The following is a 24,580-nucleotide window of genomic DNA, read 5'->3' as shown; positions in this document are numbered from 1 at the left end:
TGTGGTTCGACTCGCCCATGGCCCTTTGCTACGTGTCATTCCCCTATTCTCTCTCCTCATTTCCTGTCCCCCCAAAAAATTTAAAACAAAAAGAAGTCACACCCACAGCAAGTGAGAGAAACAAAAATCCCAAATCCCCCCAAAAAATCAGCTCCAAAACAAAAAAACTTAAGTGGTTCTCAAGCCAAGCCAACCAATTATTTGCACGAACATGTCAGCATTCAGATGTGTGCTCTTGAGTGTGCATATGTAGATTTTATTCTTACTAAGAACAAATCCCAAATAATAAAACACTGCTGAACATCAGGATCTTTGTGAAAAGTATAATGAGCAACCAGTCATCTTTTTTTATTATTTAAAAAATTTTATTCAAGAAACTCTTTGTTCTTTCTCCCTCCTCTTATTTTACAGCCAGTGAGTAAAAAGTGAATTCTGCAGAGGCTTGATGTTTAGTTACAGACCGAGTTCTCGACAACTGTGGGATAAGTTGCAGTTCCTCCATAATGTACAACCTGAGGCACATTCAATGTAAAAAAATTCAGATTAATCGACAAGTTAAGGCGGGTTGCATAGTTAGAAATTATTTTTAAAAATGGGGGAAATAAGCACATTTTAGTTTAAAAAGTCGCCCGTGTTTGACATGCATGACTCTTTGGCCTGTAGGGAACGTAACAATAAAGTACTCCTCACGAAGAATAAATACAAACAATTCTGCAAAACATTCAAAAAAATGTACAAAAAAAAACTAGAAATAATCCCTCCCTCCCCCAGTCAACACTGTGAATGTAGCAAATGTACAAAAAAGCTCTGACAGACAGTAGTTGTGCAGGATCATCTCCCACAATTCAACTCTCCTCCTCCAGTGATTCATACAGACTTTATCCAAGATCAATTCGGCCCCTGAAGCAGAACGTTTGATCAAGTATCACGTCTTACAAAAGTTTATCTCTCTTTTTTTTTAACAAATTATTATGTTCCTTGATATTTACAGGACAGGAATAAAACTGAAGTGAACTGTGAAGTGTTGTTCGTGAAGCTGTGAGTGAAATTTGGAGTTTATCAGTAAGCGACAGGAGTCTGCGTGGAGTCAGATCTCACTGGCTGTTAAGAATAATGTTCCTTGTCGTGCCAGGTTGTCATCCAGGGCTTCTTCTCCAGGTTTTCCCAGTTACCATTCCCGGGGCTTATTGCTCTCTCCTCCCGTTTGATCCGAACAGCGTTGTAACTGGGAACCTTGTCTTCATATTTGGCCCGCTTAAAAAAGCCACACTGCAGGGAGGAAAGGGGAGACAAAGGTTCAAACAGGGTTTTGTTTGGGGGGGAAAGGGCTATTTAAAGACGCTCAGAGGAAGCAAAGGAGGTTGATGAGACTGATTTAACGTCATCAGTCTGTTTCACAGCAAAGATGCAGAGAATCCATTAAGAGGTGTGCACAAACCATCTGCACTCCTCTTAAAGACAGGAAACATGTCGTAATGCCCCCCGCTGTTAAACGTAGACAGAAAGAAACCTGCAGACCAAGTGGCTGCATGAGCACCAGCAACAAAACATGGAAGAAAAGAGAGAATGAAAAGAGATGCAGAGCAGCCCCCGTGGTGATCCTCAGAGCAATAACAGTCCTTATCAGCCATCACCTCCCCTGGCCATGCAGGTAAACTGTAATAATCCACACATAATCATGTGTGAAAATCTTCGAGGCGTAAAACTCTTTGCAGAAATGGTCAGTCAGCTTTTACAGCAGCATTCATGTCACAGTGTGAGAATTTGCCCTTTGTCTGCTTAATACCAGAAAGCAGCGTTTTTGTTTTGTAGCAAAAAAAAAAAAAAAAAGAGGGAGAGAAAACGTTTCACCCAGTCATGCCAGGCCGGCTAATTTTACCCTCTCACTTTTTTTTTTACGCATTTGATGTCAGTCTCTCTTTTTCTGATGGGTCCTCTTTATTCTTTTTCCCAAAGACTCCACACTGAGGAGAGGCAAATCGTTAGAAAAAATGTGTGTAATCAATGTCGTGTATGCCTTCAGTTGTTCTGTAAAAAGACTTTTTTCAGTTAAAGTCATGAAAATGTGCTGGATGTGTTTTTATTGGCTGGGGCAGAGTGTGTCCTGCTCCCTAGTCCTTCAGTCCTACCTTCCAGAGGAGGAAAGCCAACAGGGCCAACAACATCAGCCCGAGCAGGATGGAGAGCACGATGATCCACCACGGCACGCCTCCTCCGTACTGAGCCGCACGCCGCTCAGGGTACACCGTCAGTCTCACCTGGAGAACCCAAGTAGCAGAACATCAGCACTGAGACTTCTGGATTATCAACAACATTTATAAAAGTCTTTTTATTCTTTCACACACAAACTCAGGTTTTTTATGTCCATGCAGTACTCTGACATTATCAGTTAAGACCTTTTGTGATGCAGTAAATACTCATGTCCCCTTCTTGGGTGCAGCACCATCACATTTTATTTACCTGTGACTCAGCGTTTGTCAGCACGGTGTTCTTTGTTGTGCCATCAACATGCAGAGAGGCCTTCACCATCACCTCAACATGATGTAACTTGGAATAATCCTGTTAAAAGACAAGAGATCAAGATCAAGTTTAATATTTATTAATCAAAATATTATCAATGTATGACCAAGTTAAATATCCGAATCGCAGAAGCTGATGAAATCTGTCGCAGCATATCATTTTAAAAGTGGCGTCGTGGTGCTACAGAGATTCCTCATTCTACAAATCTTGTTCTGCAGACACGTCTGTTTGGTACAAACAAACCACACCATAATTTTTGGAGAGAAAACAAAAGGAAAAAAATATCTGTAAAAATAAACACAATAGGATTTTACTTTTTGCACATTGTTCAGGCCTAAAAAAACATCAAAATAAACTGATTAATTTGATGCAATAGTTCTTGACTCTTTTAATAAAGCAAAATATTCACTTATGAGGCAGCATTCAAAGCAAGAAAAGTGTTCTGCTGTGTTAATGATTTATGAAAAAGATGGATTTTTACAAGGACGTCTGGTAAAAACTACACAGTGCTCTATTATTAACTGACAGACATTGTATAAGTTATTATTTAATAAGTTAATCATTCAAATTCATTGTGTTTTAGTATTTAATTTTAGTGTGTACTTTTGAAAGTCCCAAACACCCAATTTTCTTTTCTTTTTTTAAGATCATTATAATTACATTTTTTAAATTTTAAATACACAATATGAATTATAATTTAAGTCCTTCAAAAAGCATTTGAAGCTCATTCTTACCATACAGTTGGTAAACATCTCTAATTCTGACCAACTAGCTGACTCAAAACACAGTATTTTCCTGCAGTCTGATGTTTTACCTCAATAAAGGTGGAGTTCCAGAGGCGAGAGTTGAGAGTGATGATTGCATTACTGTCCATGCCCCGCAGGGGGCAACTTATCTTCACACATTTTGCCCCATTGTCACAGGTCTGTCGGGAAAGAAGGAAACACGAAGTTACAGCTGGATTACCCTCCTACTGGTTGCAACAACAAGAGACAAACAAGAGAATAGAACTCGGTAGTGTGGTGTTACCAGAGTTTCTTTCTTCTTGTCACTTAAACGTGATAGAGTTCCCTCTTCGCTTTCCTGGGTGTTTCCTGCTGCTCTTCTCACCCTGCTGGTACTTGGTTCCTTAAAAGCAGAAACGAAAATGTGCTTTATTTGTCTACATGAATATAAATGTATAAATTGCCAACACATATGTAAACTGCTGTTTAAAAAAAGTATGACATGCAGGAAGAGTGACCACCGGACCTTAATGTAATGTGTTCACTGACCTTGTTCCGAGGGTTGATCTCCGTCTTAGGATTGCACTCCATGTGATCCACTCCGGTGGCGCTGACCTTCATCAGGTAGAGCAGCCACTTGCCCTGGCTCGTCTCCTTCGGCCAGAAGATGTCGAGGGTGGCGGTGCCCAAGTTTGTCAAGCTCCTTCCCAGATTGATGATCTGCGAGTCAAGACAGGGACAGCGTTCTACCTCAGATAATACAGTTAAATTAGACCACGCAGGCTAATAGAGAACTACCTGCTCAGGAAAGGAAAGGACTTTGGATCTTTCCTGTACTCACTCTGAACTGGTGTATGATGGCACTGCCCATCTCACTCTCACTCTTGATGGCTTCTTCACCTTTGACCTCTCCTGAAAAGTAGACCTGAGATGGCTGAGCTTGTCTGGAAAGACAGAGACGCACAGTTAGTGGCCTGAATCTGAGAAGACGTGTGTGTTTTTTGGGCAGTGAAATATACGCGTGTGTGTGTGTGTGTGTCTTACCCTGATACAGACAGCTGCAACATGATGGCCACGTTTGCCTTCGCTTTAACGGGGTCTTTTTTCTGCTGCTCACTTGTCCTGTTGGATCAGAGGTTACGCACAGGTTGAGTCAGATGAACTACAAATCTTAATACAATCCAGAAGCATGTTTGTAGACAGGGTTAGCAGCAAAAGGTATTTCAGCCACCTAAAAATGCCAACCTAAAAAAATCAATATCATATATATTCTCCAGACTCGACTACAGTAATTCACTCCTCTGTGGCGTCACTCTCCCGCCTCCGACTGGTCCAAAAGGCAGCAGCTCGGCCTCTCACTGGTTTTAACAGACGACATCACATCATCCCAATCCTGGCTTCAATCCACTGGCTTCCTGTGCGTTTCAGAATTGATTCTAAGATTTTACTGATCACTTTTAAAGGCCGTCTGGGTCTGGATCCTAGCTACATAGCTGAAATGTTAACCCCTCATGAGCCAGCACGCAGCCTCAGATCCTCAGGCTGTTCTAAAGTCGAGGCTTAAAATCTAAAGGTGACCGCTCTATTTCCATCAGGGCCCCTCGACTTTGGAACGACCTGCCCGAGGAGACAAGGCTGCAGAATCAGTGACATCTTTTTTTTTTTATGGACTTGCTTTTATGTGATGTCATTGTCTCTTTTTAATATATTGAATTTTATTTTGTACTTATTTGTACTTATTTATATTGGCATACATGATGTTATCTTATTTCATCCATCATCATCATGTTATGCTTCTGTGATCTCCTCCCACTATATTTTAATTTATTCTTATTGTCATGTTTTTCTTGTTTTACTGTTTTGTATTGTTTAACTGTTTGAGTGCCTTTACTTTACTCCAATTATAGCTTAATTTTGTCTTGCTCCTGTTTGGCCTTCTGCAGCATCCTGCTCGTTTGCTTTGTCTGTCAAAGCACTTTGTAAACTCACTTTTTAAAGTTGCTATATAAATAAAGTTATTATTAGTATTATTAGTTTTATTTCGTTGAATCTGAACCGACCAACAGATGGAGGCAGGTGGTAGTAGTGGAGGTAAAATTGTTGGTTTTGGCAGTGGAGTTTGCTTGATTTGGAGAGAGTGATATCTGGCTTATACAACAGCAGTATCTCATTGGAAGAGGTTGTCTGACAGCAAGGTAAAGCAGCAAAAATATTCAAAATATAGCATACACCTCAACTAATATGGACTTTTTTAGATGGTTAAAATACTTAAGCTTAACTATCCCTTTAAAAATCAGTCACCCTCTAATTATTTAAAAGTGCAAATCAATGCAAATAGCTAATTATATACTTACGTTTCCAGCTTAAGCTCAATCTCCACAGCACTGGTGTTGGAAGAGATGCCTGCTGTGCCCAGAATAATGTAGAATGTCGCCTGTTTGCACGAACACAGAAACATTATTTAAGTATTAACAGTCCCACTTGTGCAGAGGAGGTAGACAATGTTTCCAAAAGTTAACTTTCACTCACCTCTGAGTCACGTTTGAAGGGGTTTCCAAGCTCACAATTGGCCTGAGAACCTTCTTTATTGGCTATACAGTTCACCCGCCGGTCCTGAAATTAATAAAAGTTCCGATCAGGACCGCAGATCGGTGTGTGTGTGTGTGTGTGTGAGTGTGTGACTGACAGAGAAAGTGAGGCTCACATCATTTGGGGTGCGGAAAGCAGAGTAGGTTAGGGTGCGTGGGAAGGTGGCGTTCACAGAGGCTTCGTACGCATCGTCTCCACCCTGATTGGTCACGGTGACCTCCAAGGCGATTTCCTTCTGGTCGCTGAGCGAGATCACCGGCACACCGTTCTCCCTTTAGACAGACACAAGTTATGAGCCCGAGTGCTGATAAATGTAACAACAAAATCACACTCCTATGGAAAAAAAAAGGTGTGTGTGCTCTTACAGTTTTAACGGCTTAAACGTTTCTTCGTTGGTCGTCCTGTAGCCGTAGCGATATTTCACCTGCAAGTTGCTCTGACAAACGTTGTCGCTGCCACAACCCTCTTTCAGGAAATTCACCTACAACCAAAGTCACACACACACAAGATGACCTATATACAGTGGGAACATCAACAAATCTTCTGCATGTCCATAAAGTCGAAACATCTCCAATATAGAGAAGCAGAGAGGGGCACCGGCACAGAAACTGATCGATCAACTGCAGCGAACAGGGTCAGCAACAAAACGTATTTAATTTATATCACTTTCAGCGTGCACCATGTAACGTTTTACCATTTTCTGACAGGAAACCACCATTATGTAAGCCAAATATCAATCTCTCCTGCTTAACCAGACTCCTTTGGAAAAAACAGTCATTTTACCTCACAGAACACAGGAGTTTCTGATCTACTGCTGCTTCAATCTGTACATTTGTTGGTCTTTTTGTGTTTTAAAATGTTAGTTTGAATTCACAAAAGTCACACAATAACACAAACAAACAAACAGATTGAGGCAGCAGGTAGAACAGCAGCTCTCGTGTTCTGGGAGGTAAAATTACTCATTTCACTACTGGAGTTTGGTTCAGCGACAGAGAGCGATATTTGAAAGACTGTCTGACGACCGCTTCTCCAATCTACTGTAGCTAATACACTGACTATCATTAAGTACCTCATACAATAACACAAACTATTCCTCGTATGTACACACCTCTGATCGAGTTGTCTTCGGTGTATTGGTGTCCAGGACGGGTGACAGCTGATTAGCGCTCTGTCTGCGTTTACGTTTGGCATCCTGGATCTCCACAGACACGTCGATGGGAATCCCACGCAGCTTGTCTTTGATATTTTCCTGCCAAACGATGTCATCACGCAACATTAGTCAAGCCAAAGCCTTTATTGTCTCATATAGTCTGATTTTTTAACTTTTCACCAGGAAACACAAGATGTAAAAAGTGAAAAAATGTAAATTACAAGAAAATAAATAATCAGATATAACAGAAAAAAGATAAAGAGAGGGGAATTTCACTACCTGTATGGCGAGCCGACGTTTGATGCACTGTTTCTTTCCTTTGCTGGCCATGGTGATGGTCCCTTTGTATTCGTAGTTGTGGTCAGTAGCGTCTACGAAGGTCGCCCTGGGAATGAGACCATTCTTCCTGTGGTCGGCGTCGGCCTCCAGGGCGTACGCCACCGCTAGATAAGATGAAGACGGGGACATAAAGAGGAGAATGAGACTTCATCTTTCCACTGTGTGTCAATATAATTAATATACTTGGTTGATGTTAACTCTCTGTCTGCTCTAATGAAGAAAACATTGGCTCAGCTTACTCAGACTGGGAGCGTAGCTCGCGGGGTTGGCGCTGTAGGAGAAGCAGGCCTCAACGTCCAAGCTGGGGACACAATGCAGTTAATCCACAGTCAGAAACAGCACTGTCACAGTGTTTAAATGTGAATTTGGTATTTTTCAACCTATTTCCCCATGTTTTTGTGTCTAAGAGAAAATGAAGAGATAGATACAACATCGAAACTGAGCGTAAGTGTTGAAACACGAGGCCTTTGAATCCTTAGAGACGTAAACAAAAGCAGCTTCTCATTTCTGGCTGACGACGGTGGATTTTGTCGGCTGTCAGTGTTTTGTGATGATAAAATTACTGTTTCTGTGAAATGGAGTCTGGTGGCTTTGGCGAGAGCGTTGACTTTTTAAAAAAAATTTATCTCTGTTGGGATCCTTTCCATAAAATTGTCAGACACTTATTGGACCATTTTCAAATATAGAGTTGAAAAATAACCTTTTTTTTCTACATAAGTTTGATGGAAAGTCCAGAAATCGTATTAATGGGTGGTTAAATCGTATTATGGTTCCGCTTAATGATTAAAGATATTTCATGCTGGATCTTTCCATGAATAAAATGATTCATATTTGACACACATACCAGAAGGTGTTGCCGCAGTTCTTCTTGGTGAGGTCGATTTCCTTCGGTGAGAACTTGATCTCCTTCTTGATGTTAATAACTGGTCGGGCTCTGGGGGGGACAGAACACAGTGAACGACTCTATAGCCACGATCAGAGACGTGTAGTGACAAAAACGTAGCAGTCCACTCACCTGAAGACAAAGACAGCGTCAGAGAGGGATCCGACAGCCATGTCGGGGTAGGAGTTCTTGTCCAGGTCCATGTTGCCTGCCAGAGAGTAGCCAAACAGCCTGACTCCCAAAGGCTGGCCGGACAGAATCTAAAGAAAGATTTTTATTTCACCGAAATTAGCTTTGAGGTTTTTCACCAAGGAAAGACATAACTCAGTGTTTAACATATGTCGAATTTACAAGAAAGCCAAAAAACATTGTCACAGACAGTTTCACAAGGTTTATAAAGTTCATAAAGTTACTCCTCACCCAGCAACACTAAAATTGCTAATTTTTTTAAAGGGAGTCTGTGGATATTGTGGTTAACCAAATGATCGACTTACAGTACATGGGTTTCATGTCTTTATTGTAGCCCAGGACACATTGCGTTTACGCCACTGAAAGAATGTGGCCAACTGCAGTCTGAGAAATACGTCCTCAGTGCGTCCTGGGTACGTTCACACATGTACTGTCCACTTGGGATCAGATCACCCAGGACGCATGTTAATACCAGGTCTGAGCAGGCTCTTACAGGCCTGACAGCCTTCCTATCACACAGAACAAAAGGCTGCAGCAGAGTTAAGAGTTGGAAAAAGTGCAGTTAGTTACTCCACAAGTTTACTGCATACCTGTGCAGCTTTCATAGAGCTGAGACCCTTGGCTGCTCCGTGGTAGATGTAAACAGCCCCTGCACCGTTTTCCTCATAAGGAGCTCCCACTGCAAAATCTGATAGCAAGAAAGACAACAGTGACTTACAATGTGGTTATGTTCAAGGAGGGTCGAGATGACACACAACTGTACATTTCTGTCTCACCTAAGACCCCAATACACTCAGCGCTTGCATGCTTTTATTGCCTGTCTCGCTGGCATTAATGTTTGGATGGGTAAACACTTTTTAAAGCTAAATGAGGAAAAAAAAAGAAATTCTTTTAATGGCACCTAAAACAGGAAGAGAACAACTGCACTCAATCGTTGGTAGCCTAAAAGTCAGACCTTTCTCGCCAGCCAGGATCACATTACCTCACTGTCACAGACATTACACTGGCTACCTTATGTTTTACAGCTGATTTAAACGTTGTTTTACTTGTTTAAAAGGCTTGAATGATCTTGAATGACCAGCCAGGTCATTAAGGTCTTTATTATGTGTCCCATAAACACACCTGAGAGAGAGACGGAACTCACTGATTCTGGATCTTAGGAAAAGGAAAGTAAAGACCTATCTTTTTAATCTGGTTTTTAATTTCTAATTGAGAGTAACACTATAACTTTAGTTTTTTAATCATCAGTCACTCGTTTTTACATTATTTTTATCCCTGGTGTTTCTGTTCCCATTCCGCTGATTTTTATTTTATGTCTATTTATATTCCTGTAACTTTTATTCTTACAATTTTTTCATTTATTGTTTTTATTTGTTTCCTGTCTGTGTTGTTTTAATTTTATTAAGTGAAGCACTTTGGGCTGCATGTGTGTATGAAAGGCGGTATGTAAATAAAGCTGAGTTGAGTTGAGTTGGATCAAGAATGACCAGCTGACAGTTCATATGCAAACATTTCCCCCTCACCATGGTAACCATCTTGATTGATGTCTCCCAGGTTTTCCACAGCCAGGCCAAACATGGAGTCCTTATGTCCGTCTATTCTGATGGGCTTGACGTCTTTCCACTTTCCGGCTTTGTTGACGTAGACGTAGACGGCTCCACCAATTTCTCCGTCCTTCTCAAAGTACTGAGGCGCTCCCACCACTATGTCCTGCCATCTGACAAACAGGAGCGTAACTTTGTTTGTGAGTGTACGGTAACAGCGAGCGCACTTTTCAAAGCAGAAGTCACAGGCGTTGTGCATCACTCACCCGTCCTTATTCAGATCCAGCACGGCCAGGTCGTAGCCGAAAGACGAGGCCAGCCCTTCCCCTTCCAGCGTGTACTCCTCTAACAGGATGTTGGATGTTTCCCCGCCTTTCTTCAGCATGACCACCGCTCCGCTGTGGTTCGCCCTGGGGGCTCCCGCCACCACCGTCAGCTGGCCCTGCTTGGTCAGACTCATCCCGGAGTCCAGAGAGAAGCCTGGAAAGGAGCAGAGCAACTGAAGTGACACCAGTGACAAAAAGTATCTTGTAACAAATGTAAAATGTGATTAAAATGAATGAAGTCAAGATAATTAAAATGCACATAATGCACAAAAATAAAGCATATTCAAACTGATATCATCACATTTAAGGCATCCTAAATATGGGTCTGACCTGAAACCACCTAGTTTGAAAAGGTGAGCTCTGCTAAATTCCCACATCATAGATTTAAAGGGGCCAATCAGGATATTATGGAGGCGGGAGGAGACGAATTCAGGGGTGAATTCTTGGTGGTTTCAGGTCATCAGCACCAGAAAAACAGCCGTATGCAAGCAGCTTATTTAAGTTGTTAGATGGCAACCTCTAGTGGCCATATTATTTATGATGGGAGCAGCATGAAGAGTGAGGAAGCCTCTGCAGCTGTGGTGTCCCCCTTTGAAATTATATTCTGGGCAGGAGTTTTTGTTTGCCTGTTTCATGTTAAGTAGAGCTCAAATTAATCCTGAATGTTCGCCGCATGAGTCAGTGTCTATTTGAGTTGTAAATGATCACATTTTGATTATATACTTTTATCTTAGGAGAAATTTGCACTAAACACCAGATCATCTCAAAAATAATTACATACTTGTTGTAAACTGAAATTCTGCCCATGTCTGGGTGATGGTGGATAATGAATAATTCATCAATGAACGGATGAAGAGACTGGACCGTGATTTACCCAGGTAGCTGTTGGCAGGAGCGGGGACCAGATCTGGGTTCTTTTCGTTCTCGTCTCCCGCTTCGAAAGGGCCGTCGTCATAGATGCCCATCTCTAAGAGGGTGTCGTTCTTTTGTTCCACGCGCACCACACCTGGAGGAGAGGAGACGACACGAGACGGGATAAGACGGCAGACATCTGGGTTGCAATAAAAGGATGAAAAACCCATAATGCAATATTCCAGTTCGCAGTAATGTTGAACACATGACTAGAAAAAGCATCGCTGGCAAATTCCTTTAGAATGAAAAGTGAACATCATAAATCATATACATTAAATTGATTATGACGCACATGTGCACCGAAGTTCTTCTTTCATTGCTTGTTATTACACACACACACACACACACACACACACACACTAGAGTACCTTTCCAGTTGTAAGCCCCGGGAGCCCCAAAGATGAGGTAGTGGTACTGCTTGTCGAACGTGGCGGAGAGGCCCTGCTGACAGGAGCCAAACATCTCGTGGCCTCTGGGTCGGCTCTCGCAGAAATGCCAGCTGCCTCCGTCATCGCTCGATACGGGGTCGATAGTCAGATCCTGACTCAGCACGTAGCAGCGGCCGATGATGTCACGAGACTCGATGGCCGTGTTCACGTTGGTCCGGCGCTGGTAGCGATGGGCGCAGGTCTACCGGGGACACAGAGAGACGAGTTGACGTGACGTTGGTTAAAATCATAGATGTTGTGAACAGAAAAAGGCTCGGAGTATAGATGCCACAGCGAGTAACCAAATGAGGTCCAATTTTACCTTTAAACTTCACCTTGAGTAGCTTCAAAGCCAGACGGACCATTATCTATTCTGCAGTGCTGAAACTTTACTTGATCACCATCGCTTAAGCCAGTTTCAGTTTGAGCCGCTTTCAAGCAAACATGCAAAACTTTCAGCTTTTAAATGTGAGGATTTGTTGCTTTTCTCTGTTTCATTTAACTGTAAATTGAATTTCTTTGGATTTCGGACGGCTGCTCAAACAAAACAAGCACTGTGAAGATGTCAAAAATGGTTTTCTGGCAATTTAGAAACCAAATGAATTAGTGATTAATCTAAAAGAAAGAGGAAAGAAATCATTCATTGCAGCTCTAAAATTCTTTATCAGTTTGATTTAGGACAATTTTATACATTTCCTTGTAATCCAGCAGGGCATGTCTAATACTCTTAAAAACTTAATATATATTAAAATATATATTAATATTTTAGATATTAAGAATATTAATATTGACATGGAGTGACATGGAGAGCTGACACTGATAATTATTGTCATTATCAATTGATTTGCCAATAGTTTAGTCTATGAAATATTATAAAATAGTGAAAAATACCTGTTGCAATCCAGAACCCAAAGATATTTATTTTACAGCAATGTAAAACAGAGACAAGCAGTAAATCCTAACGTTGGAGGAGCTGCAACCACCGTTTTGTTTGTTTTATTTTTTGCATTTTTGCTTATTAACTTCTGGTTGATTGGCTAATCAATTAATCTACTTATTGTTTCAAGTCTACAGCTGAGTTAACGATATTAAATTGAAGTTGTTCAGGTTCAAGTTCACGGTCAGATGCAAAGACACACAGTCTTACCACAATCTTGCCTCCAGGCCCCTGACTGTTGACTGTCACTCCCATCCACTGGTTCTCTTTGCTCTCTTTGGTTGGGTCCTCTACACAGAGACAGGGACAGAAATACACACAAAGAGAATATTGTGACTCAAATACTGGAAAAAATAGGCCAAAACATATAAGATGAAATTGACAGGTGTCAGCAGATTTCTCACCGTCATCATCAAAGTTAACTCTGGTGCAGGCGTCTGTGCTCATGTCACAGCTGTACAGTCCTCCTGTCACTTTAGCCTTTTGACCACTCAAGGCTCTTGCCTTCGGGGCACCAACCAACAGCCTGAAACACACACACACACACACACACACAGATGAATCTGTTAACACATACAGTATGCAGCTCAATCAGACGCACATTGTGAAGCAGTAAAACTCATCCGCAAATCGAGCATTGTGGCATTTCTTCCACTCATACATTATATTATCACACATTCCAGTCTACTGTGTCACACACACAAACACACACATCCGCCACCAAACTGATGTTCCATGTCCTCACGGTCTGACTGAGTCAAAGACCCCTTTCAAACGCCTGCTGTGGTTGATTGAACCGGGCTTTCTATCTCTCTCCATACACACACAGAGGCTGCCTTTGTGAGGAAAGGACAAGGGCAAATGCCACACCCGTGTCCTGCCGATTGGCAACCAGTTCCCAGGGTTTCCTACGGAGTAAATCAAACAAGTCAAGGATGTCTTCCTTCAAACAGACGCTTTGTGGAGATTTACAGCGAAATGTAGGGCAACATACACACTGACAATACACCAATCTCTCTCTCTCTCTCTGCAGTGTGGGTGAGTTACTAGTTGCAGGTAAACCAGGTGCACGTAATTAAATGACAAAATAAATCTAATTGCAATTAGTGCAGTTACTGCTTTGCATCTTTTCACCACACAGGAATGGCTTTGTTTGCAGACAACGCTGGTGAGCAAATTTGAGTGCAACACCATGAAAGGTAAGACGGCTTTCAAGGAGCTGTCTCCACACCTCGACCGGCTTCTTTCACTGGGCAGTACGTGCTCCAATTTAGAGCGTTGTTTTAGATCGGTTCTCTTGTTTGAAATGCTTAATGTAATGTAATGTCCAGGTCACACAGAATAAAGTTGTTAGGTTTACTTTACTGGTTCAAAGTTGTGTTTTTAGGACTTTTCAGCATTATAGCCCATTTCTTTAAATCAAAAATGTAATAAGTTTAATTACTTTGATGAGAAATTACAATATTTACTTATTACATTTTTAACAGGGTTAAATTAGTTCAGGGCCACTGATGGTCTTGTCATCTCATAGGGAGGCATTTCAATGTTTAAATACTGCAAGAAAGTGCAAAATTTCTGAAAATTTACTTTTTTTTGTCTTACTTAACGAAAAAAAACAGTTTCTATACATTTTTTGTATGCATTAGTTAGCTGTGCATTGGACACAAAGTCAGACACTCTGTCACTTCAAATTTGTCATTAATACCCCTGATGAAAGTGGCAAGCTTGTGTCAAAATCCCCCTGTTGTAACCTACAACATTAACTAAAGTAACCTTGCCAGCACTGTCTCCCTGTACGTCTCTATGGCTCATTTTGTCTGTCCAGATTTCCATGACCTCCAGAGTTAATGTTGTACAGAACACTGTCTTCACCAGATGAGATTAAGCAAAGCCATTTTTAGCTGGAACACAAAGCCTTCTCAGATGCTCTCTCACACACACACACACACACACACACACACACACACACACACACACATGCATCATCTGGGAGGGAATTTACAGAGACATATAGTCAGAGTGAGGAACTGAGGCCTAATGTGATCAGCATGTCTGCAGTGTAGAACTCGCTAGTCAACATTAACGGCATGTGGGAGGACATTTCAAACTATAAAGCTAACTTTTTCAGACAAGCGTAAATTATCAGGAATACAGACTTCAGCCGGCGTGATGCGGATTAGCAAAGGACAATAAATCTATTTGTACGTCACTCAAATATATGGCAAAACTGCTCACAAAGTTGTCGACAGCCTTACGCTGCCATTTTAAACAGGATCTGCAGGAAATATGAAGCATTTCTCTAAAATAAAATGCATTAAGTTATCAGAATAGAAGCGCACTCCTTCTGTACTGACAGACAAGTGTACACTGTTTATCCCATTTTAACCACTGTAGTGGTTTGGCCTTGATTTATAAACCACAGCTCTATAATTTGTGCAGTTATCCCACCCATCAAGTGTCCAATCCAGTGACACTTGACATTTGATACCACACAGTGTGAAGTCAACCCCTCGCCTCTTTGTGCACTAACCCAAAAGACAAAAACATATTTTCACACCCAGTGAAAATTGCCGGGGCACAAGCTCGTCAATCAAAGATGAGTCATCCCAGTGAATCCCAGGTGGGCTGCCATCATCATCCGAGATGCAGGAAAGCAGGATGAATGGACGGAAAGTGCTCTGCCAAGACACACATGGACTCTGGGAAATGGGGTCACTGGGCCTGGGGTCTCTGCTGCATGGGTACTGTAGTTCTACGAACTGTGGCACTCATTCAGACTCTTGGTCGGCTGTTTCTTTTGGGGTAAATGCAACCAACAATAGTGCACGAAGCGTAAAATCTGCAGGAATACACCTGAGTTCTTCAGATTTTATGATGTTGCTATACTGTTTTTTGTCTGGGGTCAAACGTAGGTTTTTTTCTGCAAGTGAAGGAATGTATATTGTATATCCAATATAATATTTTTGTGATTTGTTTGTTTGATTTTGTTAAAGAGACACATGCAGCACTTATTTAATACCACATATCACACAACCACCATCACTTGTCTGAACATTATTTATACTTCAGTGTGTTTCCAGGAAATACATTTTTTGTTTTTTTTTGTAAAGTTTCCCTTGGGATAAAAATGAACTGAACAATTAAATAATTAAGAGAGCAGAAAGTTGAGTGGTTACTTATAGATCCAAATGATCAAAGTCCTGCTCAGGGGCTGTATTACAGAAACTTCCAACAAACCGTAGTGTTCGCTAACAGCAGCTAATGGTTTTGCTTAAGGCTTTTGCTTTCAGGGCACCAACCAGCAGCCTGAAACACACACACACACACACACACACACACACACACACACACACAAGTGAATCTGTTAACACACATGCAGCTTGATCAAATGCACAATGTGAGTAACAGCAGCATTGGCTAAATGTTTAATCTGTAGGGTACAGTGGAGACTGTGTGAAGTCAGATTGTTGATTTCATTAAATTTCTTTCTATGTTTAAATGTATGTTTCAGTATGTCTCAATGATAAAAAAAAAACAACAGTTAGAAAGTTGTTTAGCTCAGCATGATGACAAAGGTAGTGTCGATTGCTTGTTAACAGACATAAGAGTTGATAAACGGTGTTGGATTGAGTATTTAGGAGTTCCTCATCTGATAACAGATGAAGCACGACAAGACAGTATTCCTAAAGTCATATTTGCTGTTGTGCTGAACTGGGAAAAATCCTATTTTAGGAAGTTTCTGTAATACATCCCCAGCAATCTAACCTGGAGATGAATCCCAGCAGACACATTATCTTTATTGCCACACATTATCATGATTTTTTGCAAGTGAAGAGTGAAGCGCTGACACGATGTGTCGGGGAGTTAACGCCGAGATAAGGCTGACCCGCTGGCCCACTGACGGAGAGCCAGCTGTTTATCTAATCATTGGCCACCAGCAGAGGAAACCCCAACACACAGGCTTAGTCTGCAGGAAGGACAAAGACAAACAGACAGAGAAAGCATGTGTGTGTGTTTGGATACAAGTGTTCATTGACTCCCAAAACAAACACACACGTACTGGCAACAACAGTCGGACTGGTAAATTAATAGTCAATTCAGTTTAAGCAATGATCAAGTTTCATAAACATCAGTTGCAACTTTACAATAAGCATCCAGATAATGTTTAGACACAACAGGTTTCCACTCCCAGCTTTTCAAAAAAGACAGTTCGGTCAGCGGCCCTACACTTCAAACTGTGACGCTCGACGTAGCCCTCTAGCATCTATTTGGCAAATAAGTAAGTAAGTTACTATTCTCATCAGCTGCAACTTCATAATAACCATAGAAATAATGTTTATAGACGTTTTGTAAGCTAATTTTTAACTATTAAATGATACAAATATCTGTGTTATCTGTCTCTGTAATGATTTTGTAAAGTTTTACAAATCATTTGGTGATGTAAACAAATACTTAAAGCTACAATCTGTAACATATCTGTAGTAAAATGTCTAAAAACAATAAACATATGTTACATATTTTGTCGACTTGTTCACTTACATTATCCAAAATGTTTACAACAACGCTCAGTCATTTATTAAAGGTAACGGTTCGTTTCCTGCTGGCTGTTACTATCTAGTTGCTAACGCATGTGACTCAACGTAGCATGAACACAGCATGAACAAAACTTTGATTTGACTTTGGTTCCAGATTTCTGCCTGAGTCATTGCAGATGGATTTTCATCAGCTATGGTGGTGAAGAAAACAACTCCCATGATCTCACGCCACTTCAGATCATCATCAAACTACGTCTTTTGTTATTGTTTTAACGTGAGAGAGACCCCTAATGGCAGAACTTATATTATATGTTTAATATTGTTTGTTAACAGTGAAAAAACTATTGACTGATGCTTAATTAACTATCAATTTACCATTAATTAATGATAGTTATTATAAAGAGTTGCCATTTTTTTCTTATGGCAGCAAAACTGGCTGCCCAGCCGGGGCACAGCTGGTTGCTTGGCAACAGCCAGTGGCGCCCTATCAGCTAGAGGCGTTCACCTCCAAATGGTTTGCAGATCCAGAGGTTCTTGTCATGTATTACCCAACTTCTGCCTCCATCTGTCCGCCAGGATCGAGCCCGCTGACTCTGACTGGCTGAATAACGGCTTAAACTTGGTGCCCAGATGTAAAACCGATTTATGTTCCTCTCGCATTCTTTCAGACATCACCTTCTTTCTTTTTCTCTTTCGCTTTGATGTTGGATAACCTCAACTAACCTGAAGAAAATCTGACTCTCATACAAAGACCATACACAGTAGACTCGCACATAAAGTTGGCTTTAATACTCAACTTCGGTCTTCCCATCTCCTCTATCATTTCTGGAAATCTAGACACAGCATGACATTGACATCACTATTTAACATGCCGCCATGCGTTGCTTTCCTCTTTCTCACAGCAGGCCTCTATATATCCTTTACTCTTTGTGCTACATCCATTTCCATGCATTTACTTTCTCCCACATATTTCTCACACTCGATCCTAGCCCTTAAACTTCATTCAGCTCTCACTCCTCCCTCTTCTCTTCATGCATTTTGAGCTTTCCCTCTTGATTTTATTATATAGACAGCTCCTCCATCTGGTAATTATGACCAACCGTGGAATGCTCTGACACACAGACACACAGACACACAGACATACACACACACACACACATGCATCTACACAATCCCATCAGCTCCTGCCTTGTCCTGCAGGTACATGAAACACTCCTCCCTGCAGGGCATGACAGATACTGGAAGATTAAGTAAAAACTGGAATGCATTTGCTGACAGTGGACTGTGCACACCCAGCAGTGAGGAGGAGACACACACTGGGGAAACACAAGCACACATGTGCAACATGTTGACACATGTAAGGTTAGTTTGTTGGGTTTTTTTCATATTGTTTTTTTAATTACTAATTAGCTATCTGGCTATTCACACAACCGCCTTATTTCAGCTATAAACAGCAAGAAATTAACTGTTGAAAGGAGGCTGTGGTGGATGAACGGGTTAAACCTCCTCTCTTTCCCTCTCTATTTCTCAAGGAATGATACTGAAAACAATATTGGATGGTTGGAGTGCCTTCTTTAAATTAAAAATGTTTGTGGCAGTGTTTGTCCCCTGAACCGCCTCCCCAAAACCTTTTCAACACAGGACAACAGCACAAAAATATGCACTGTGAAAACATCGAGAAAACTTCAGCCCAACTCAGACTCTTACGTTTTGAAAAAGTTTTACCAACTAATGATGTTTTGTTGAGATAATTTACTTTTCATCTTTAGATAAACTTGATAAACTCAAAAAAAATTTCATTTGCACTTTTAAAGGACTGACATAATGACAAATCATGTTCACTGCTCATCTGTCTCTTCTTTGTGTTGCCTCAGGTTAGGAATGTATCAAGCAGCTCTCTGACACTGTTCCAAGTGACTGACAACATGGCAACGCCTCAGTGCTCAGCCACAGCATGCATCAGCACCATTAAAACACACCAAACACACACACTCACACACACACATGCATCCACAGGCAGGGCATGAATACACGTGCATACACACAAATACACAGTGAGAACACATTCCACCTCTGGAACAGCAGCACGAGCACCGTCACTCGCTATACAAACATGGCCTCCAGCTCCAACATGCACACACACATTCAAACCTGCAGCGTAATTCGAGTTCAAGTTCATCTGCTTCTACACTGATTACTGTCAGGATATTTTACTTGTGTTCAACAAGCTATGACAGCGGGACATTAATATTATTATATTACTACTGTTTTGACAAGAGATGAGGCTAAACAGCTCTGCATCACACAAAATAAACCTGCTGAAAACATGCCTGAAATAACACCTTTCAAAATAAGGGTTAGAGCTGCAAACATATGACTGTGAATAAAGGTGGATGACACGTCTCCACTTGTTCCCCACATGCTGCCGACACGACATGATTTGGAGTATCATGGTCCCGCCCATACATCCAGCTGATTTAATCATGAGCTCAGCTGTCAATCACGACACGAAAACCAGTTTTTATCGCATCCAATAACTAATGAAAACCACACTGTCCAGATAAAGGATCACTTGAACGCACATCAGTGTGAGAAAAATGTATCTGATGTGTACTACTGTTTTTGTTTGGCCCATGTCCTATCAACTAAAGTGGAGGGGGCGGGGTTTATGACCTATACTGCAGCCAGCCACCAGGGGGCGAGCAGGATGTTTTGGCTTCACCTTTTAGGAGCTGTCATGTTGTCCATCTTTATTTTTTTTTTTTTTATTATAAAGTAATCTTCCTATTACTCTGTCCATTAATCAACAAATTGTTTAGTAAATAAAATGTCATTAGTGGTAAATGCCCATCTAAATTCCCCTGAGCAACAGTTAACATTTTAAAACTGCAACAAATCAGTCCAAAACTATTTTTTTACTCATCGTTTACTATCAGAAACGACGAGGAAGACCAGCATATCTTCACATTTAAAAGGCTGGAACAAGCAACTGTTGGTTTGTTTTTACTTAAAAATGACTTTAGGGATAATTAAGGTGTGATGAAACATGCAGATTAATTTTCTATCAATCTAATTCTCGATTAATCCTCATATTGTTTCAGTGGGTGACACCTCCACTAGCAGCTCAGCCTACATTATCTCCACTGGTATGTGTTGTTTTTAAGTTCACAGAATCCAGCTGCGCTCTGTGTTCCTGTATTTGACTTTACAACCTGAAGCAGTGGGACTTTGCGGTGGCTCTGGTCTCGTGCTAATCACCATGTGTCTCTCATTTAGACACAGCCTAAAACTAGGACACAAACTGCCACTGTGTGTGTGTGTGTGTGTGTGTGTGTGTGTGTGTGTGTGTGTGTGTGTGTGAATGTGCAGCGGCAGTAGTAGTGGCCGTGTGTAAATAAGTTCAAGAACAGTGTTTAACCTCAGTGGAAAAGGTTAAAGTCTCGGGGATGCTTAACAACTCTGAGCCGTTTAATAGTTCAGGATATCTTGCAGTGGGTAAACACACTGTGTGACCCCTGTGCATTAGTTATACAAATACTACTACTACACCTGTAGTTGGAGAGCAGTTTCACCCCATCTGTTGACCAATTACAAGAAAGAAAATTGATCATTTCTGTGTAAAAAGCCAGTTAATAGCAATGCAAGTAGTTTACACTCGATTTTAATCCCCGCTAGAGGCAATTATTCTGTTTGCACTGCTGATACTGTACAGTACTTTAAATTACATAATCTACAAAATGGCATCTTACGCTGTATTAGGGACAGTCATATAATATAACACATTTACACACATGTACATTTACTCAAGCTCTGTACTTAATTAAGTACTTGAGGAACTTGTACTATACCTGAATATTTTTATTCTACGGTAATTTACTTCAGGGGCTCCTTCGATTATCGACCTGGATGATTATCAGATCCGAAATTCTGGATTTTTAAGATTAAAGGAGTCTGTTGTTTTTTTTTTGTTTTTTTCTTTGGGGAACTATTTTGTTTATTAATTTGTTAAAAATGTACTAACTTTAGAATAGCTGTTTTGTGTTGTATAATTCTAATTTTTGACACCTACATTGTATTTTTTTTATGGCACATGTTCCTAATAACTAATAATCCGTAAGCCTGTTGATATCGACCCGAAAAAACATATTAGTCGACCATAACCTTACTTCATACTTCTACTCCCCTACAGCTCAGAGGGATATAATGCACTTTTTACTACACTATATTTATTTAACAGCTACAGTAACTAGTAACTTTACTTCATAGGTTTTTATATACAAAATATAAGATGAGTTTGCAATAGCAAATTAAACTACCAGCCATAAAACAGCTTCACCTCAACCAACCATGACAAATGCTACTTACATGTCAATGCACTCGTAATAACAATCCAGTGATATAATACATGATAATATAACACTTATTTTCTGCATTGAGTGCTTTTTAAATACATTAGGTAGTTGCTTTCTTTTCCTTATGTAACAGAGTGGTGCTGTTACTTTGAGAGTACTTGAATACTTCCTCCACCACTGATTATGGACAAACAGAAAATGTAGTTTTTTAATCACAAACACAGGCTACATGTTTAACTCCGGCAGGCCCCTTTTAGTCCAACAGACTCCCAGATTAAAGAATCTGACTGCTGTGATCTCAGGTCAGTTAATATTAAGGCTATTCAAACCAGTGACCACTTGATGGCAGTTATCCTTTATGCAGAGTGACAAATCCCTCTGAAACAATGCCCATAAACATGCCAACAATGATTCAATGAGATGTTTTGCCCCTAAATGCCCAGGCTCGGTCTCACCTTCAAAACTACTTTGAGGGGGAAAGTTTGCAGAAAAACAGAGAGGGAGAGAGAGAGAGGACAAAAAAAACTCCAACAAAAACTCACAAATAAGTAACCTGGAAGGAAAATCTGGACAAAGATTAACTAGGCCTGAGGTTTAATTTACAACAGGTGCTTGCTGTAAGGTATTTTGAAAGGCTGAATTTAATGATTTAGTGAAAAACTTTGAGTCTGCAGCTTTGAAACTACCTGCGACATACCTGAGCTCAAATGTTCACACTCTACTGGGGTTTCTACCTTAACTTAAAGGCTGTCTTTAGGTCTAAAAAAGTCGCTTTAAAGGGGATTTTTCATCTCTTCTCGCAGCTCAAACGACCTAAAATAAACTCAGAGTCGTCTACTTGCTGTGACATTTTAATTACAAGGTTGCAGAAGTTATTTTAATGATATGTACAGTGTTTTCTGAGGCTGTCTCCACACTCGCTGCCCTTCAACACAAACACAAAGCGCGGCTCTTACATTCTCTTATCCGGATCAACCTGCCGGTGCATGGCGAGAGAGAAGCCGAACAGGGAGCCCGGATCTCCGCTCCTCCGCAGCACATTGTCGCTGTCCAGGTTGAAGGCGGAGAGTCGTCCACATCCCGAGAGAAAGACGAGCAGCCACAGTCCACAGGTGATCCTGCCCTCCATGAGACACGCAGTCAAACACAAAAGTCCCTGCTGAGAGGTGAGTCCTCACTGACAGAGGAGCAGACTGGAAATGAACTGTATTAAACTGCTGGAGGGTTGAATGTTGTCCACTTTGCTTCAAGCCCCGCCCACTGGCCTCCCCTGGCACACACACACACACACACACACACACACACACACACACACCACCCTACCACACCTTAAATTTCATGGGAATCTAACTTACATAGTAAAGTGCAGTTAATCAGTGATGAAATATGAATTCTGATCATTTATTTAAGAAAAAGTTCAAAAAGGCTACAGCAATGTGAAAATGCTGTACTTAGTAAGTAAATGTAGGGGAGACCAGGGCAGCTTGTCACATGGATAAGTTGCCACTGCTAATGGTAATATCTCCAACTCTGAATGGCGCGATCTAATGGCTAAATTCCTGCGTCGTGTTACGGCTGTGCCATGTTAACCTGAACTGATTGCGGCCATTCTACACAATGCTTGTGGTTCCACCAGCAGCGCCTCGGCGCATCCCAGAAGCAGCTCTCCGCTTCAAATACGCGCCGAGTCTATTTCTGATGGATGCCATGTCACTTAGCACAGAGCATTTTGAAAGGGCAGGAAGTCAGACACAGAAAAGGCAGGGAGAATTCGGTTAATTTTCAGAATAAAAGACCCGGTGCAGACCCACAATTATAAAGACAGACAGAAAAGAAACTAACCACGCAGCCTGCTCATCCATGTTGAAGCAGAAAGAGCAAGGAAAGAGGACCTCATCAACAAAATCTGAGCAAGTAAACATAATCAGGAGGTTAAAACGCTCTGCTTCTGAAATGCTTCTGAAATGATGCTGGTGGGCGCTGCAGCCGTGCGGAGGACAGATCAGAACCGTGGCGCAGACGTGCCGTGCTTGGTGGAATCAACCGGTAAGAAAGTCAACAGTTCCATGTTTATTTTGCCACAGAACAGAAGTGAGCCTATTCTGATACCTAAACCAAAGTCCTGTACCAAAGCTAGCTTCTGGTTTAGCAAGCAATAGCACACACGTCACGTGACAATTTGCCCTGATATTCATTATCCAGCTGCAGCCCTGCAGAAGCGGCCTTAGCTAGCTGCTGAAGTTTGTGGTTGCTATGCAACATGTAAACAAGAGTATGTGTGTTGATATGCTGCTTCACACAGTATTAGAAGTACAATGAAATTGTTATTAATGATGTGACCTCCAAAAACACACGAGGGTGAATAATAAGCATTTAATTAGAAAAATGATAATGATCATTTTGCAACAATATGCAAATAGAAAGAAGAAAATAAAGATGAAAGGAAGGACAAATGGACACGTGTTAAAATGGATTGAAATTATAGATGAAAGACCAACGATAATAACACCCGACATAATGCTAATGGTGGTGAAGCAGGATAAGCTGGAAAATATTAGTAATATTTGAAACATCTGCCTCAATAAATTAGACTTCTAACTGCAAAAATAAGTGCAGTTTTCTGAGTTTTGTTGAAAAATGTGATTTGACAATTTAACCCACACAGTGTGGCAACTTACCCAGTGATGGGGCAACTTGTCACAAATGCACATTCTGTACTTAACCATTTATAATTCCATATTAAAGTTAATGGGAAAAGTCTTACGAGGATTTATTAGAGCACAATAATCTGTCATTTAATCTAATATGGAAAATGAGCGACTGTGATGTAATGAAACAGAGGAATTGAAGTAAAAGAAAAAAGTGTCACAAGATAAATAAGGTTTTGTGAGATGATTGATGAGAGAGAAAAAAAACAAACAAAAAACAAAGTTCTGATACACAAGTCCTTTCATTTTTTTTAAGTTTTTCCTCTAACCTTTGATTTGCAGTGAGATTTTGGATCATTTGATCATTTATTTAAAATAAAATGTTAAATAAATTTGGTGGATAACAAGACATCTGAAATTATAGTGACCAAGTAGAGAACTTATACCTCTAACTCGTACTTAACTACATTACTTTAATAAATGTACTTAGATTCTTTCCACCA

At 40.8% G+C, this 24,580-nt stretch overlaps 1 protein-coding gene across 3 annotated transcripts; it reads right to left on the bottom strand.

Annotated features, from left to right (window-relative positions):
• Positions 1 to 343: 343 nt before the first annotated feature.
• LOC146317504 (integrin alpha-6-like) lies at positions 344 to 22,634 on the bottom strand. 3 transcript variants are annotated; one of them, XM_084731595.1, is made up of 25 exons: positions 22,386 to 22,634; positions 12,947 to 13,068; positions 12,753 to 12,832; positions 11,546 to 11,807; positions 11,140 to 11,271; positions 10,206 to 10,419; positions 9,919 to 10,112; positions 8,986 to 9,083; positions 8,339 to 8,466; positions 8,168 to 8,257; positions 7,563 to 7,624; positions 7,264 to 7,427; positions 6,943 to 7,083; positions 6,200 to 6,315; positions 5,950 to 6,106; positions 5,775 to 5,858; positions 5,600 to 5,679; positions 4,290 to 4,367; positions 4,087 to 4,189; positions 3,795 to 3,965; positions 3,550 to 3,648; positions 3,335 to 3,445; positions 2,461 to 2,559; positions 2,130 to 2,258; positions 344 to 1,269 (listed from the first exon to the last, which is right to left on the bottom strand). In XM_084731595.1, the coding sequence occupies exons 1-25, from the start codon at positions 22,556 to 22,558 to the stop codon at positions 1,105 to 1,107; spliced, it is 3,252 nt and encodes a 1,083-aa protein (XP_084587721.1). In that variant the 5' UTR covers positions 22,559 to 22,634; the 3' UTR covers positions 344 to 1,104. The 3 variants fall into 3 exon arrangements, with proteins under 3 accessions (XP_084587721.1, XP_084587720.1, XP_084587719.1); XM_084731594.1 differs by lacking the exon at positions 22,386 to 22,634 and adding an exon at positions 1,880 to 1,964 and having other exon boundaries at positions 1,148 to 1,269; positions 12,947 to 13,546; XM_084731593.1 differs by lacking the exon at positions 22,386 to 22,634 and adding an exon at positions 1,889 to 1,964 and having other exon boundaries at positions 1,148 to 1,269; positions 12,947 to 13,545.
• Between the last annotated feature and the right edge of the window lie 1,946 nt (positions 22,635 to 24,580).

Source organism: Lutjanus erythropterus, chromosome 12 (genome assembly GCF_056507025.1).
Source record: "Lutjanus erythropterus isolate fLutEry1 chromosome 12, fLutEry1.hap2, whole genome shotgun sequence".
Lineage (NCBI taxonomy): Eukaryota > Metazoa > Chordata > Actinopteri > Lutjaniformes > Lutjanidae > Lutjanus > Lutjanus erythropterus.
Note: the sequence above shows the minus strand (reverse complement) of the source record. Positions and strands in the feature narration are given on the sequence as shown.